Source organism: Lates calcarifer, linkage group LG9, assembly GCF_001640805.2.
Source record: "Lates calcarifer isolate ASB-BC8 linkage group LG9, TLL_Latcal_v3, whole genome shotgun sequence".
Classification (NCBI taxonomy): domain Eukaryota; kingdom Metazoa; phylum Chordata; class Actinopteri; family Centropomidae; genus Lates; species Lates calcarifer.
The window spans coordinates 14206463-14222807 of record NC_066841.1 but is presented as its reverse complement, the minus strand read 5'-3'; the positions used below and the strand labels follow the sequence as shown (position 1 = coordinate 14222807).

The 16345-nt window shown below is 41.0% G+C and overlaps 1 protein-coding gene across 1 annotated transcript in view; it reads right to left on the bottom strand.

Annotated features, from left to right (window-relative positions):
* The window catches only part of arhgap24 (Rho GTPase activating protein 24), a 66847-nt gene continuing 50502 nt past the window's right edge, over positions 1 to 16345 (bottom strand). Inside the window, 9 exon segments of the mRNA XM_018662468.2 lie at positions 1 to 2266; positions 3390 to 3709; positions 3711 to 4371; positions 4373 to 4577; positions 4695 to 4816; positions 4907 to 4980; positions 6065 to 6197; positions 8858 to 9065; positions 13917 to 14039. Of these exon segments, the coding sequence (XP_018517984.1) occupies positions 1996 to 2266; positions 3390 to 3709; positions 3711 to 4371; positions 4373 to 4577; positions 4695 to 4816; positions 4907 to 4980; positions 6065 to 6197; positions 8858 to 9065; positions 13917 to 14039 (2117 nt within the window). The 3' untranslated portion in view covers positions 1 to 1995.

The window sequence follows — 16345 nt, the reverse complement described above, 5'->3', positions numbered from 1 at the left end:
TCACATGAAAATGCACCTTTATTCATATTAAGTCATTTTTCAAAGTTCCTTTGTGTATCAAGTATCATGTCATGAAAATATTCCACCAGCCCAGCCCTCCTCTCCCTCTTGCTGTGTCCGTAATCTGCTCTCTTTGTGTGGAATTCACAGAATGAGGTGACACTGTCAACTTGGCTTAAGCCTATTATTTCCCGGTGAAGGGTGCAAAATGAGAAGCACAGGCTCCCCTCCCTCCTTCAGTTGTTCAGGCACTTTTTTCCCCTCCGTCCGTGTGCACATTCCAGATGTCCTGCAATGTCCAGCAGCAGGTTTAAATGGGACCTGGTCTCCAGAGGAAAAAGTAGCCAGCAGCAGGCCTGTGCACACACACACACACACACACACACACACATAAACTTCCAGAAGTCCAGTCCTGGTCTGTACTCAGATGCGTCCTGTTTTGTACCCATTAGCAAATCCACATAATGTGTAGACATTTGGTTTAAAGCTAAACAAATACACTTGTGAAGACTTCATCATTATGCAGTCACTTTATAGACATTCACTTGTTGTACAGCGACCCTCGTGGACTCCATGCACCATCATGCGCACACTACTTGCTACTGAATTTAGCAACCAGGCTGTTTATGTCAAGTGTGTTGACACACTTGATGCTGTAATCCCCTTTTTTTCACAGTTACGACCCAAAAGCACAACTTTGTGTTGTACATGCAGCTTGTCATCTTGTGCTAGGTCAGGATGAAAACCAGCTGCGTCAGGTGAATAAATTGTCAGAAGACTAGAGGGAAGTATTTTTAAAACTGGTATCTCGTATGCTCAGACGCAGACTATAAACTCCCCAGGGAGCATCCATACAACGACACCAGCTACACATCTCTTAGTGGGGAGAGTGCGTTTTGTCACCTGAAATTACTAATCATGATAGATATTTTTATTTTATCTGGGGTTTACGCCAATGACCCATCGTGCAAGTCGTCACCGTGCAAATTTATTTTACAAGCTACAAAACATTTGTCAATCAATATCCATTTATAATACGTGCCATATCCATCTGAATATGCTCAAAACCACAGTACAGACTAAACAAGTAGTGTCTACGATTATCTATAAAATATTTACAGTACAGGCTCTTTTTTTTTTGGTCATGGGGTAAATGTAACAGCACAGAAGCACAGGCACATATACAGTATATTGTCCAATTTAAATGATAACACGCACTGACCGACGGAACATTCAGTACCACCTTGCTGAGACACTAAACAAACATGTAAGTGCAAGGAAAATAATCTTGATATAAAATATCACACATTGATAACTTTGCTTAAATATCAGATAAACATTTAAGTACTACTCTCATTTCTCTTTACATACAGATGATGCTGTGTTTTTTCTGCATTGTTTTCCCTCTATGTACATGAGTAGATACAGAATTACATGGAACAATAAGATTCTTTTTTTTTTTTTGGTTTTTAAAAGTGAATTATGGTAGGGAGGAGTTTTGACATGGTCTTCAGCTGTTTTCAGGTCCAAGGCTGGTATTTTTATTTTTTTCGCTGACTACAACCTTTTAAAATGTTTTGCCCTCCTTCCTATCTGGCTCTAGGAGCTAATATAAAATAACAGTAGTACTGTATATCATCTTCGACTATGGTGTACTGTTCCTTTACTGCACTTCCAAGTCAGATGAGTACCACATTAGTTTCTAAGAAGGTTGGAGAGTGTCTGAAAATGGTTTGAATTATGCTGTATTTACAGATAATATTATTCTGACATCACTCCAGGTGATGTCTACATTTACACAGGTGGCTAGCATTAGCAGTACACCACCTTATTTCTTAAATTAAAACATGCCATTAACCTTTGCAATTTAACTTCCCAACCTGCCCTCTACACACAGCAGCCAAATCCTGTCTGAAGCCCGTGTAACGTTCACATCATATAATTAACAATTTCCAGTCTTCCCTAGAATCTCAGCCCCGCATTCCTGGGCTTCCCTCACTGTATCCAGATGGCATTGTTACGATCCGGTCGGCGGGGGTCGGTGGCTGTGGCTGTGGCGTTGCCAGTTGCGGTGAGGTCACTAAACGTGGAGAAAAACTGCTCCATCTCCTTCTGCAGCATCTGATTCCGCCGTTCGGCGTCGTCCTTGGCACGCTCTGCGTTGCGCAGCTTGATCTCCGACATGGTGTACTTCTTCCTCTCCTGATCCAGCTCCTCGTGGAGGCTCACCATTTCTGTCTCCAGCTCCAGGTTGCGCTGCTCCAAGCTGCAAAGAAGGTTGACGCAGGATTAGGAAAAGGAATGGCAGTCACTCAGCGGGCAACAGGTCCTCTGAGGTTGTATTGACAAAACAAGAGGGAAACAGCTGCAATTTGCATTTTAATTTTCAATAAACTTAATGAATTACATACTGCAGACTAAGTAATTATTTTGTGATGAATTGTTTTGTTGTGAAAGGTTATCACACCACATCCAGTCCTGTTTAAATTGTATGCAGCAATATTTTAGCACATTCGCAATTATAGTCATGTGTAGGTGTCTTTCCACTGTATTGCATGTAAAATATGTGAAAGTACATTACTGTATTTGCCACTGTGCCCTGTGAAACTTGATGTCAAACTTTGCCAAAAGAGTGAAAAAGAAAAAGTGTAGTACCACACTTAGACAATAACATAATTGAGAATCACATCTTCCTGTCACCCTTTAAGGAATAGTGTGCCTTTTTGGGAAGTTCACTTATTCACTTCTGTGCCCAGAGTTAGATGAGAGGATCGATACCGCTCTTACAGCAGTATGCAAAATACAAACCCAGGGCCAGCAGCTTAGTTTAGCATATTCTGTAGAGCGGAGGCAGAGGGAAACAGTTAGTCTGGCTCAGTCCAAAGGTTACACAATCTGCCCAACAGCACTTCTAAAGCTCACTAACTAAGGTTATATCTCATCTATATGATTTGCATGAAAACTGAAGTGGACAAAAAAATGACAATTTGTGGTTTTATGTGCTGGATTATTTCTTGGGTTGAAGTCATGACATAATTCTCTGCAAAACCACAGCTACACTATATTATTGCATGAATTAAACAAACCAGCAAATCAGTGGGCATTAGGGGTGCTCGTAGACTAATTTATTCACCTTTCAACAGCACCAGGCTGTTCTGTTCCCACTTCAGTCTTTATGCTAGGCTAAGCTAACTGTCTCTATACGAAATGTCAGACATTTTCTTTAAGGGTGATTTGATTTTAAACTAGTTTCTCATGGTTTATCACAGTATTTAACACAAGGTTGTAATCAAAATAACTGCTAACAAATCTGATTTCTTCTCTTCATTTATCTTTAGCGACTTCCTTCTGTCATTGAAAAATACTATTTTCCACAAATGGGACTCTACCTCTTTATCCTGGCCTCATACTCAGTCTTCTGCTTGTGCATCTCCTGTTTAAGACTGGCCACTAAACTGTGCAGAGCGCTGTGGCTGCCGGGTCCATTGCCAACAGGGAAACCATCACTATTATCACTACTGCTGGTGCCCCGACTGCTCCTCCCTGCTCCATCTCCTCCTCCTTCCCTGTTGCTGCTTCTTCCCTCCCCCTCTCCTCCTCCACTGGACTGTGGAGGTTCATTATCCTGCGCTGGTCCATCCAAGTCTTCGAAATGACCTCCATAGAAATCCTGCTCGGGGCAGGTAGTAGTGGAGGATCGACAGGAAGTAGGAGTTGTCAGGAAGGGAGATTTCACAGGAGGAGGTGGACCAGGTGGCGCTGTCTACGCTCTGCTTGTCCTCGCAGCTGCTGTTCAGACATGTGTTGGTGATCTGGTTCTGTAGCTGCAGGTTCTGGTGGTTTAACTGGACATTATCGTACGTGGAGAGACGATTCTGATTGGTTGTTTGTTCCCCATTGGAGCATTCTCGCGATTTATTGTTCACCCGTAACGTGACGCAGCCATTTGGTACCCAGAGGCCATTGCGGCCGTTCAGACTCCCTGTGACCGCGTCAGTGCCTGAAATTCCCATTCGCACAACTCCAGTCCCATTCCCTCCAGTGCTGCTTCCACTCGCCACACCACTGGTGCCCATTTTAGTGCCTGAGCCTTTGAGTGTCCCACTGCGCCGCACCGGTAAGCTCCCACCTCCACTCAGAGTCTGGCTCTTTTCTTGACTGGGATCTGAGGAAGGCGAGGAGCTGAAGGACCCATTCGTAACAATCCCACTGCCTTTATTGAACGCCGGGTTCTTTTTAACAGTCAGCGGTGGACTTCGGGCAACGTCAAAACGTCCTACGACACCATTACGAGGACTTCCTGATCGTGGGGAGCCACTGTTGTCTACGTGTTGCCGGTGCGAAGGGGACTCAGGTGTTTCCCAAACACAATGTCGGACCACCTGGCGTGTTGTTGTTCTCTGCATTCTGAGACACTGTGGCGATGGCGGAGGTAGTTGTGGTGGCTTGTCGCCGCGGTAGTTCAATGTTGTTGTTATTGACGAGCTCGAGGGCTGTGGGGCTGTCCTCATTTTGAGGGAATAGCACGTCGTGGCGGCCAATCAAAACGGCCATGAGCTGCTGGACCAGAACAGTACCTGACAACATGAGACCACACATCATTATCTTTAAATCATTTCAGAGAAGTCCCATGTTAAAACAAAATATCAGAAAACAATATACAAGTACAGTACATGACTGGCTTGAATACTGACCTTCCATAATGGCTACTGGATCCTCAACCTTTGGCCTCAAGATGTTTGGCCCGAAGACTGTGGCCAAGTTCTGAACACTCATTTTATTCACTCCTGAATATGACTGTACTTCATCTAGAAATCTGGCAAAAAGGAAAATATCTTCAGTGTTTCATTGTTCAATAATGATCACACTTTGAAATTTTATTCACTTTCAGCAAATAATGCAATACCTGCAGATGTACTTGAGAAGGTTGTAGTTCACTGGAGGTAGACTTTCCACAAGCCCTCTCAACTCCTTCATACCCTGCAGATGATGGGACACTTTTTAGGCGACATCCGTTCAATCCAGATCAATAATTCATATCAGTTTCAGACCAAGAGTTGTAATCAATTGTGGGCAATTGACAGCAGCAAATATAACAGTCACACCCAAAACTTTGCACACAGTGTGTAAAGAGCCAGGGGTGTTGACAACTGCAAAGATAAACATAAATAAACCAGAAGTGTTTGTGGTAGTGGTTGCACACTTAGCACATACAAATGTGATGAAGAACCTTTTATTAACACTGATAAGTTTCATTAAATTAATTGAAAGCTTTTTATGAGAGCGAAGATTCATTACTTGTCATCTACAAACAATGAGTATTAAATTATTTCCATCGCTTTCTGAGGTATGTATATAAAGGTATCCTAACCAGAGGAATGCCTTATGTTAGGATCTTAACGACTATAAGAATCCAAGTGTCAAATAGAAAATTAAACAAAATGGTTTATGTATCATCATTCATCGGGGACAAAAACCCAGTGGTAATCCAAAGGCACAATTGAAACTTGTAAGGCTTTGATTCAGGCCTGACAGCTGCAGAACAAACAAAATCATGTTAGAATTAGAAATATTGGGGATTCTGCTTACTGTGTTCCTACACGTTCTCAAAGTCCTAAGAGACTTAAAAGACAGGGCAGCTCTAATCTACACTTGAGGCATTAAACCATATTTCTGGCCTTGCATAAAAGCACACGCCCACACCTGTGCACACACACAAAGGCACAAACTTGGACTCTTAAGTGAAAATGGAGGAAAGATGTCTTGGACACAGTGCAGAAGCTTTAGACTGGTCCTCTGCTGTTAATTGTACCTTATGGTGTGAGAGAAATCCTATTTAGATGTAGGCACAACAAAGGCGCTGTTACGACAGCAGAGCTGACCATGGATGACTGGGCAGTGAGGGGCAAGTTTTAATGCCACAGAAAAGGACTTTGGAAGATTTATGTGACTTTGGAAGATTTATGTGAGAGCTTTTTAGCATCGTACAGAGAAATTTAGCGTGTGAAAGTCAATTTGTTGGTCGATATAGGTATAAAGAAACTCATCAAGTGCTCTTTCTTACCATTTCATCATCCTTGCCAAGGAGCTTGGCGCATGCCAAGAACTCATCATACTTGTGGAAGGGGATGACGGGCTCCGGCAGCTCTCTGAGATACAGCTTCAGTAGAGAGGCCACTGTATGCACATCTGTGTTACTGTGGAGAGAGACAAGACAGTGGCAGAGAGGGGGAAGGGCTGAGGTCATAATTTATTATGGCCACATGGCATTCAGGCAAACACAAATCACCACAAAGCCTCCTGGAGGAAGAATACTACAAGAAACGGATGGAATCAGAAGAAAAGATAATGTAAATAACACAAGTGACAGAAAATATGGAGTACTTAAATTTTTGCATCACCACAAATCAAATGCAGAATTTGGCAAACTACGGCAAGCCGACAGGACATAAGAGCAGAAAGGCAGAGAAGTAAAAAAAAAACAAAACAAAAATAGTGACAGAGGGAACGACAAGAACACTGGGGTAGCTTAGATGATCTGCCAAAAGGCAAGAGGATTTCCACTGTAGGCTCAGAGACACTAATGAGCCAAGGAGGGGCAGCTGGTGAGACAGGCAGGAGGTTACAAGGCTAACGACAGAATCAGCAAGGTGTGGGACAGTTAGGAACAAAAATTGGACAGCGTAGTTGCTGCCATTACATGACATGAGTTGTGTTAAAGCCAGAGTAGGAGGGCAGAGATGAGTAATTGTGCAGCTGACATAATGGTGGCACATCTGAGTGTGATCCTCGATCCGGTACTTTCTAGCAAGTGGTGAGACGTTGATGTATAGCCTGGAACCCGACAGCCCTATCTAGGTTTTTATTTATGGTCATCAGAGTAGATGGTGGGAGTGGTGGATGGAGTGGAAGAGGGAAGAAGAGCAGAGAAGACGAGATGTGGAGTGTTCATGCATTTCATTCTGAGTTATGGACGAAGGTTGTTGCATTGAAAAACAGCTCTCTCTCTGTGTACCACCACCTACACACACAATTTTTTAGGCAGATTATTAACCCAGTTGAGTTGCCATCTGATTTTGTTAGATCATAGAGGGTTTGTACATTTGTATATTATGTAAACTGTGTTTTTAAAATCAAATGTCTTGCCTCCTCACAATTTAGCCTTTTTTCCACATGTATCAAAACAAATCGAATGTGGTTTATATAAAGCCATGATGACTTTTCCTAGCTGATCAGACCTTTGCTCAGGTCTGAAATGTGAAGTCAAATTTTATTTACAAAAGCCGATGACTTCACCATTTAAAATGGCAAAATCTATTAATTCTAAATATATAAGGCCACTGAGATCCTTCATCTGGTTTTCAAGGGACAAAACATGGTTTTTAACAGACACAAACATGGAAATCACATCCATTCAAATGTTGTATGTCAGGTCCAACTCTGGTGATCTCTGACACATGAATTTATGCTGCTGACCATTAGTAAACATTGTAAAAGTGCTGAACTTTGAGGAAAGGAAGAGCTCAAGTCCAAAATGGAGGAAGCTAACTTGTTGTCACTTGTTAGCTGTGTTGCACCATTTGGTTTAATTCAACCCCCCTCAGTTGGAGTATGAACTGTTCATGCTTTAAAACCAAGGTATAGTAATACAGTTTGAGACAAATGCTACAAATAGGTCTCACAAGTAAGCTAAACTTACTGTCTTGTTAGCTACAAAGCTACTGTTAGCTTAATGTCAGTTAGTAAGCTAACAGGATAACAACTTCTTTCCCCCTTTTCAATAACTTCTTAATGACAGGAGCAACCCTAACACAAAGTTTCTTTCTACTAGTGTTGCAGAGAGAACAGAGAGAGGCATGGAGAGTTGTTGTGATGGTTTAATTAAGAAAGTAAAAACACCTGTACAGGTTGTGTGTGGGCAACTTAATTTTGTGTGCACATTTGCTAAATATTTGTTCTAATGCTGATGCATTTGTACATATAAAAACTCCAGGGTAAAAAGACACATGATAATGATCAATTTAGAAAAGCTCAATTTAAGATCTGATAGACTTTTAATATAGACAATCTGTTCTAATCAAATTAAATAGAGAAATACAGCATTAGTTAAGAAATATCCATCCAAGATGTTCTTACGCTTTTGAACTTGTGACAAATAGGCCTTTTTCTTCTCAAAAATATTGAGTTGTCACAGCAGGAGAAGCACAGGTGGAAATTATAAACATGAACCAGTGATCGGTTTCACATGTTTCAATGAGTCAACAAGTACAGCATCTTAGAACTAACAAAACTAAATGGATAGGAATGTGGTCATTGTTGATTAATCTTGTTAACAACACATAACCTTTTCCTGCCATGATATATCATGTGTCAAGTGTCTGCTCCAAAAGAGACATTAGATCACTATTTTGTACTCATTTTACAATGCTGCACTATGACAAAGAGTTGTATTACCCTTGGTAAAAGCAAGTATCCTCCAGTTAACCACAGTGCAGGCAATGGAATATCAGCAGAAAACATATGCAAATATAACACTGAAATGAAATGGAACACATACTCATCATTTATGATATGTATTTATGTATGTGCAGTATGTACATGTAGAAAATATTTCTTCTTGTTTTGTCACAATTGATCCTTCTTCAATTCTCCTTCTTTGTTGTATAATACTGGTTGCAAAACAGATGCACCTAAACCTTACGCCCACTCACCCACTCCTGTTTCTTTGTAAAACTTATGTACAGTTTTATGTCAACAGGAGTACCCGTATGATTCCACATGTGCAGAATTTGATCAGTCATCACTCATACATATCAGAGTAAATCCCACCAGCCAGTATGCTCACATGTTTCCTTACCAATCAAAGGAGGGTTTCTCTCCACAGTCAAAGGCATCCTGCAGCTCTTTGACCAGGTTTGCCTGTCCGGGCAGCCTGAATAGGCCCTCCTCCCGAAGGCCCCACTGCCGAATGAAATCAACACACTGCTCCACCAGCATAGGGGCAAGCTTGTTCCCATACCGGCGTTCATACCGCACTGTTTCCTCCAACTTCTGACCAAAAATTCCTGAAACACAAAAAAACTAAATGTTTAATGATGGTACAAGATTGATTGAACAGTGCTACAGCAAATCAGCATTCTGTGATTCTGTATTCACCCCATATTTGAATGTTCATAAGGGTCAAGCTTTTAATTTGGCACAGATTGCAGAACAGTCATTTATAATGGGAGATTAAGCAGTTAACGGCAGGGTGCAGTGAGTGACTTCAACACATCAAAGAAGCCTAGAGCAGTGTCTGCACGGTTTAATAATGTTTTTATCACAGATATATATAATCTGGCTCTCTTTTTTTTTAAACAACTAAATTATTTAGCTGTGTGATCCTGAAATTACAAAAAATTATGGTTTATCTTTTGAAATATTAATACTGTTTAATATCCTGCTCTCTTTAACGTTCTTTCCCAAGATAGAACTTTTTCAAAGAATTACAGAAAAAAAAACATTAGCATACCATCTACAGCTTAAGGCACATCAAAGAGAACAGTTAAATTGATTGAAAAAGATTCACGATAAGTTCGGCCAGACAGTCCAAGCAAAAGAAAAAAAAATATGTACACCCACAAAGCCTAAGTCTGATGATCAAATCTCTAACTTCCTGCTGAGCACCTCTCGCCTTTTGTCTGAGGCAGTCGCCGTACAAAAAAAAAAAAGGGGTTGGGGAGGGGACTGATTTCCATTTGCGGCCGTCTCATGTGGACGCAACACAAGAGGGGATTAAGGCAGCCTTCCTGAGAGATTTGGATCTGCATACTTTTCCGGTCTCTAGATACAGACAGAGGCTACTCACACACATGCACACACGTGGTACGACAAGGTACCGTACGGTGACTGAATTAGACCGAGCTTACCAGGATCCTCGTGCTTCTGACAGCACTTGACACAGCGCGCAATAGCTTAAGAACGACTACTGCTAATCTGAACGCTGAATTTGTAGCTGATATCAATATTTTATTCAGAGTTCAAATGCAAACCAATGCAAAAGCTTCAATACAGTTTCACAGAGCTACAGAATTAGTCTCACTCACTATGTGTGTCAGTTGCTGTCATACTCACCCCTCTTGAAACTGACACAATTTGCAAGCTTCCGGAGGAAACGCCTATTAATAAATCTGTGATAAGATAACATACCAGAGGTGCAGAATTTAAAGTGCCTACAGTCTAGCATTTTCCAAGAACCGGCCTTGGTTTTTTGCAGTTATGAGAGAAAGCAGAAAATCAAAGCTGAAATAAAAGAGATGCAGCGGTTTGATAGCAGGTCAGTCAAACTGTCTTCATTTCCATCTCTGAGAAAATCATCTTTCACTTGAAAACAAGCTGCAACAGTGGAGTCTTGTGTTCCATTCTCTCTCCTCTGGGTCGCTCACTCTGGGGACATTTCCACTTCAGTCTTTCACAGCAACCCAAATAAGACAAAACAGTAAACAAGTCACAAATTCCCAAGCAATATCTGAAGCTGTGTATCCATTTTCCAAAATCTTAGAAGGATCAGAGTGAAATATAGATAAGTTGAGCTCCACCAGAGCAAAGAATGATGAATATCCTCACATATCAAAAAGAGCATCGGAGAATAAATGAAGAAAAGTGACTGAATGAAAACGAGGTCACTCCTCCAGACATTCTGGTCATGAGCCTAGGAATGTTTCCCCAGGTCACATGTAAGTATGTGTGTGTGTGTGTGTGTATGAGAGAGAGAGAGAACCAGCTTATGAACTGGGTGTGCATGTGTTAATATGCATGTTTGCTGTAACCACCGGACTGGGCCATACCACAACTACTGCAAAGGCTTTTGGCACATGCTGTAAGAGTGACATATCCACTCTGCAGGCACTCAACAGGTTCCTTCAACACTCTCAGGTTCTGTCAGCTTCACAGACCTGCTGCTGCACACAGACACACACACACACACACACACACACACCCATGTCTACACACACACACACACACACACACAAAGGGGGAGAGAAGTCCAGACACAACACAGGCTAATTTCCCCTTTTCAGACTTCCTATCTCCTTTTCCGTGTCTTTTGTTCTTCTTCTGTGGTGCGGTTGGATGAATGTTCTTCCAGTGTGTGATATGATGTTGGTATTAACTGCTTCCTTAGTTGACTTAATGTTAATATTACACATTCATAGAGAACTAAAGTGAGACAGAACTGCCTCTACCTACACACTGACCCAGACAAAACTTACACTGTATATCTCATGCAAGAGAAATTATTTCTCCGCCAAAGTACACTAGAAGGAGATACAAGCATACGTGGGAGGAAACAAGTTGACCTCAAGAGTAGAGCTGATACTTGATGTATTTTGTAATAGGGCAACTATTAATATTAAATAATGCAACCTGTAAAAGCATTAGACCAGGAGACAGGTGACAAAATATGACTCATTCTTTACAGTAATGCAGATGGATGATATTCAATGTAAAAGTTACATTTACCAGGGCACAGGTTTTATTCTGATAAAGCTCAAGTGGAGCTCAGAGGCTAAGGATATATAAATATTTGTAGGGAAATCATTTCACCATGACAGCTGCTGAATATAGGTCCCTTGAGATCATATTCATCTTCTTAAAAGACCATTTTAAATGTTAAAAAGTGGAATAAGCAGACTGCTCACTGTCACTTTAAAATCATGGAAATGGGAATGTCTCAGTTCAGGTTCAGTTCAACCTGGGTGAAATCACTGCTCCATAGAACAGACTGTTTCAATATGGAGCCCAGAGGCAGAATACAGATTGCAGGTAGTCAGGTGTCTCTCAACTATCATAGCAACTCAACATGTGTTTGAAAAACCTTTATACGCTAAAGAACTTTTACACTTTTCAAGACTCATATCAGTTCTGACTCATGAACTTTTTGTAGAAGACATGCCTGGTGTAGACTCCCAACTCCAAGCCATAACAAGAAGGCAGGTAAAAATCACACCATACATATATTTTTTACAAACTAAATATTAACAGTAAATCAGGACAAACATTGGTTAAAAATGTTGGTTGTTACACATCAGATTCAAGTCTCTGGTTGGGTGAACTGATATGTGGAAACTGATATCATGACCTCTGCCATTATGGAATTTCACTGCAGCACAATCATTAGACACAAATGGATGAAATCAACAAAACAGTCTGGAAATTCTCAATATAAGCTATAAAATGCATGACTTCATAATAAAATAAACTCAATGAGTGTTTTAATTTCAGGTTTAAATTACCTTTTTAATTTTCTACATAATATTGATCCAACAGCAACAGTTACAACGCTTCAATTTAAAATGTCAGCTCTTTCCCAAACTACATATAAACAAGCTGGTAATTACCATGAAATAAATCTCCAAAGATCCAGATGGAGAGGCCACAGCTGCACATTTCTCACAGGTCTGACTTCAAGCTCTCCCTTGTCCCAACTGTTTGTACAAGCTGGCCGATAATTAATTCAGCATCATAGCAAGTGTTCGGCACAACATGACAGCAAAACCGTTAGGGTGCTCCAAGCTCCTCTGTGGGTCAAACACAGGGGATTCGTTTTGGGAGCTCCCTCCCTGTCTGTCACTGTCTGAACAAAGTCACACTTCAGGGCCACTGACCAGCCAATCGGGGCTCAGTTAGTCTCTGTTGCTACTGCTAAATGTGAAAGGCTAGAATATGAGGGTTTATATGTGTGTGTGTGTGTGTGTGTGTGTGTGTGTGTGTGTGTGTGTGTGTGTGTGTCATATACATGTGTGTAAGAGACAGAGAACGCCAGGCTCCGCTCCAACGTGGAGCCACCTTTCTTGTGGCATCTTTGACAAATGGCTCGTCCTTTTGAAAAGCAGTCAGCTGCAATAGACATCAAACTCCCTGCACTGAAAACAAGAGGGGCCAGCTCAGCCTCATCTATTCACTGTGTCACCGAGAGCCGCCTCAACTGCCTGTCCGGTTACAAATGCCCGCGCTTGTTCCCCCACTCGTATACAATGTAGGCCAATGTCTGCCAGTATGGTCAATAACAAGCCACAGCGGCGCAGCGGGAGACTCAGTAATCAGCACACTGATCCCACCAAAGTCAGGAACAAACTTCATGAGAACAATTACAACATCGTGCACTTCAGCTATGACTCACTGTTTATTTGATGATTATTACATTTCCATTATTTCTTGGTTTATTCGATGCACATAATTAGATTTTAACACATTCATTTCCCATTTATTAGTGTGCACAAGCCAAATGGAAAACATGAGAGTGGAGACTCGAGGAGCAGAAATGTGGTGCTGTTTTGGATTTCACTGTATAAAAGAAAATGCAAATGCTCAAATGACTAAATTTGAGGTCAAGTATTGTGGCAATGCAGCCAACATGTGGCAGGACAATGAAACATGGAAGAAAAAAACAGGCAACCTGCTGATTTACCTGCCAGCAGACTCTGGAAAACACACCTGTTATGTTAGTAAGATGTTGAAACTTCTTTCAGTCTCTGTTAAAAAGTAAACATATAACGATAAAATGTACAATAACTGTGCATCTAGTTGACTAGTCATAATACATTTACTGAAATCTGCTAATTCTGCTCCTAATTATAATTTTAGATTACACTACGGTTGCTGTGCACACAGAAGTTTGAGCTTTTATGTTTTAGTTCACATAAATGACACATTTTGTTAGAGATCACAGTGTGTGGTTTGATGAAGTTGCTCAAAAAGAGATGCTGGTGAGACGGTAGCTAGTTCACAGACTGAACACACACTTCTCCTTCCTCCAGCACCACTAGTGGAAACTGGAAAGTCTTCCACATGAACACCAAGGTAGCTATACAAGCCGCATTAACATATTAACAAGTTATTCTGCTACTAAAAACACCGGTTGCGCATATACTGACCTCCACCAAAAGGTGCCCAGATGACCCTGCGGATTGTCTTCACCCAATCCTCCATGTCATTCTGGGTGCTGGCCATAAGAAGGTAGGTCTCATGGTTGGCTGTCATCCGCTCTCTGTCTCCCCCTGTACACATAAAGAGGGACAGAGATGATTAAAACACTCTACATACAATAGTAATGTTTCTTGAATAGCAAAAGTCTCACTGGGAATCAAACTGCCTACCACATGAGCGAAATCTAGCTCATCTGCTCTTTTTGTTGAGACTTTCAATGCATTTTAGAAGTTAAAGATCCCCTCCAGACATCATTTCCTGACATGTCTGAAATAATAATTTGGGTCTGACATGTTTTTCCACAAAAATTTCCATTACCTTGTTATAAATTCTTAACATTATATTTGCTCCTTCTCCCTCATTGAAAAAAATCCAGATTCTATGAATATGCAAATGATATTCATTTCAAAAGTTTAACAACCAGACACAAGATGTCTCCTATTTCACTGAAAAGACTTTTATCAGTGTATGAGAACTGGAGGCTTCAGGTTTCCACATCACACTTTGGTAAATTACATATCAGACCATAATTTGCTTCCAAACTAGCTGGAAGGTCAGAAAATGTGTACTCATATGAACACGTCTTAAACTCAAATTTAAGGTGAGCACAGAGGAACTTTCCTCCTTTAGTAGATGAATGTGAAAACTGCCTTCTGGTATTAAACTCTGCACATGCATCATCCTCCAGTGAAAGTCAAACATCCGAAGTGGACTAATTTCTGAGTGGATGGGGGCTTTAAATGACCTTACATGACATTATAATTTACTTGAACCTAACCTTACCACTAGTCTCTGAAAAATATGGCAGTTTTGGACTCACACTGCCCTTTTAACTTGCCCACAGTAATAAATCAAAAGAAATGTTTATATCTCAGGGCAGGAGTGTATGTTCCATTAGGGGCAGGCTCTGTATCCTGATTCGACTTGTGGATAATGGCCACAAGCACTCTGCTGTCATGTGATACCAGACAGATTGGAGCGGAGGGTCTGAACCTGTTTCACATAACAAATCTGATCTGCAGCAATCGCTATGACAACAGAGCCACTTGCACAGCTCTACTTCAGCATTATTAAGATGAAACAAACAAACAGCGACTCGTGGCATTTCCACAGGTCTATCAAAGGAAGAGATGAGCTATTAACAGACAAATGGAGCATCACACAACGGTTGAATTATTCATAACTCTGACCACCAGGGCAGCCGCTCCATTGATTGTATCCCAGGATGAGATCTGCGTGTTGCATATAAATACTATTTATAGACTACAACACAAAATGACAGGCAGGTTACGGGCTCAGGTTTAGTCACTGTGAAATCAAAAGGATCTGACATTTACAAGAGAAAAAAATATCCTCACTGAAACTGTTTTCTAATTTTTTCTAAGTTAGAGCTGCCCTAATGGGATGATGCCATGGACACTTTGAACACATGCACTTACACACTATTACTCATTGTACAGGCTGGCTGCTAGGCTATACAAATTGTTTGTCCAATAACTTGAACATCTTTTAAGCATCTCCATTTGAGTTCTCGTCTCCAATCTGTCAACAAATTATTAAAATATATGGTCATTATTATCAATGTCACCACTGTGAGTTGGAGAAGTGATTCCATTTTCAAGTGTGTGCAATATAAGTAAATTAACCCCTACATCTGACAATGAGCACAATTCAGAATAACAATAAATAAGTTGTAGGATGACAGCTGTGTGTTTTTGCTGTGTCAAAGAGGTTGAGCGGTCAGAGAGGAGGACTAACAGTTATATCTGCAGACAAACTTTGACAGTGAGACTGATGCTCCCTGTCGGTCTTAGCATTAGATCTCATTAGCGGGCAGCAGATGCCACTGTTTGTCCTGTGTGGCACTCAACGTGTTCACAGTGTTTATCCACCATAAGCTCCCTTCACAAATGCAGACGAGGTAAACTGTTGCGACAATGACGAACGTAAACTCAGCCACATGTTTCCAGTCTTACATAAAATATGTCATCTTAGGAAATGAGTTTCAGATGAGGAGTCATATAGAGTGTAACTGGAGCTAACTGCAGGTACTCAGGTGCTCGCTGTTTTCTTGTCTCATAAAACAATATCATTTCCTGATTCCCACTAAGTGCTGTACAGTGTGAGGCTATAGTTTCACCTTTCTGTTTCTTTTAGGCTACAATCCACAACAACTGGATACAGGTGTGATAGCATGTATCAGCAAGCAGTGATTTAGTGGTGTGTATTGATGTGTCTGTGTGTTTGCAAGAATATAGGGCAACTTGTTCGTTGTTCAATAAAAGGTATCCTTCAGAATCAATGATATCATTCTGTGCTGTGATTGACAGATTTTCTCTATATCATTGTTAATTGAATATCTTTGGGTTTTGAACTG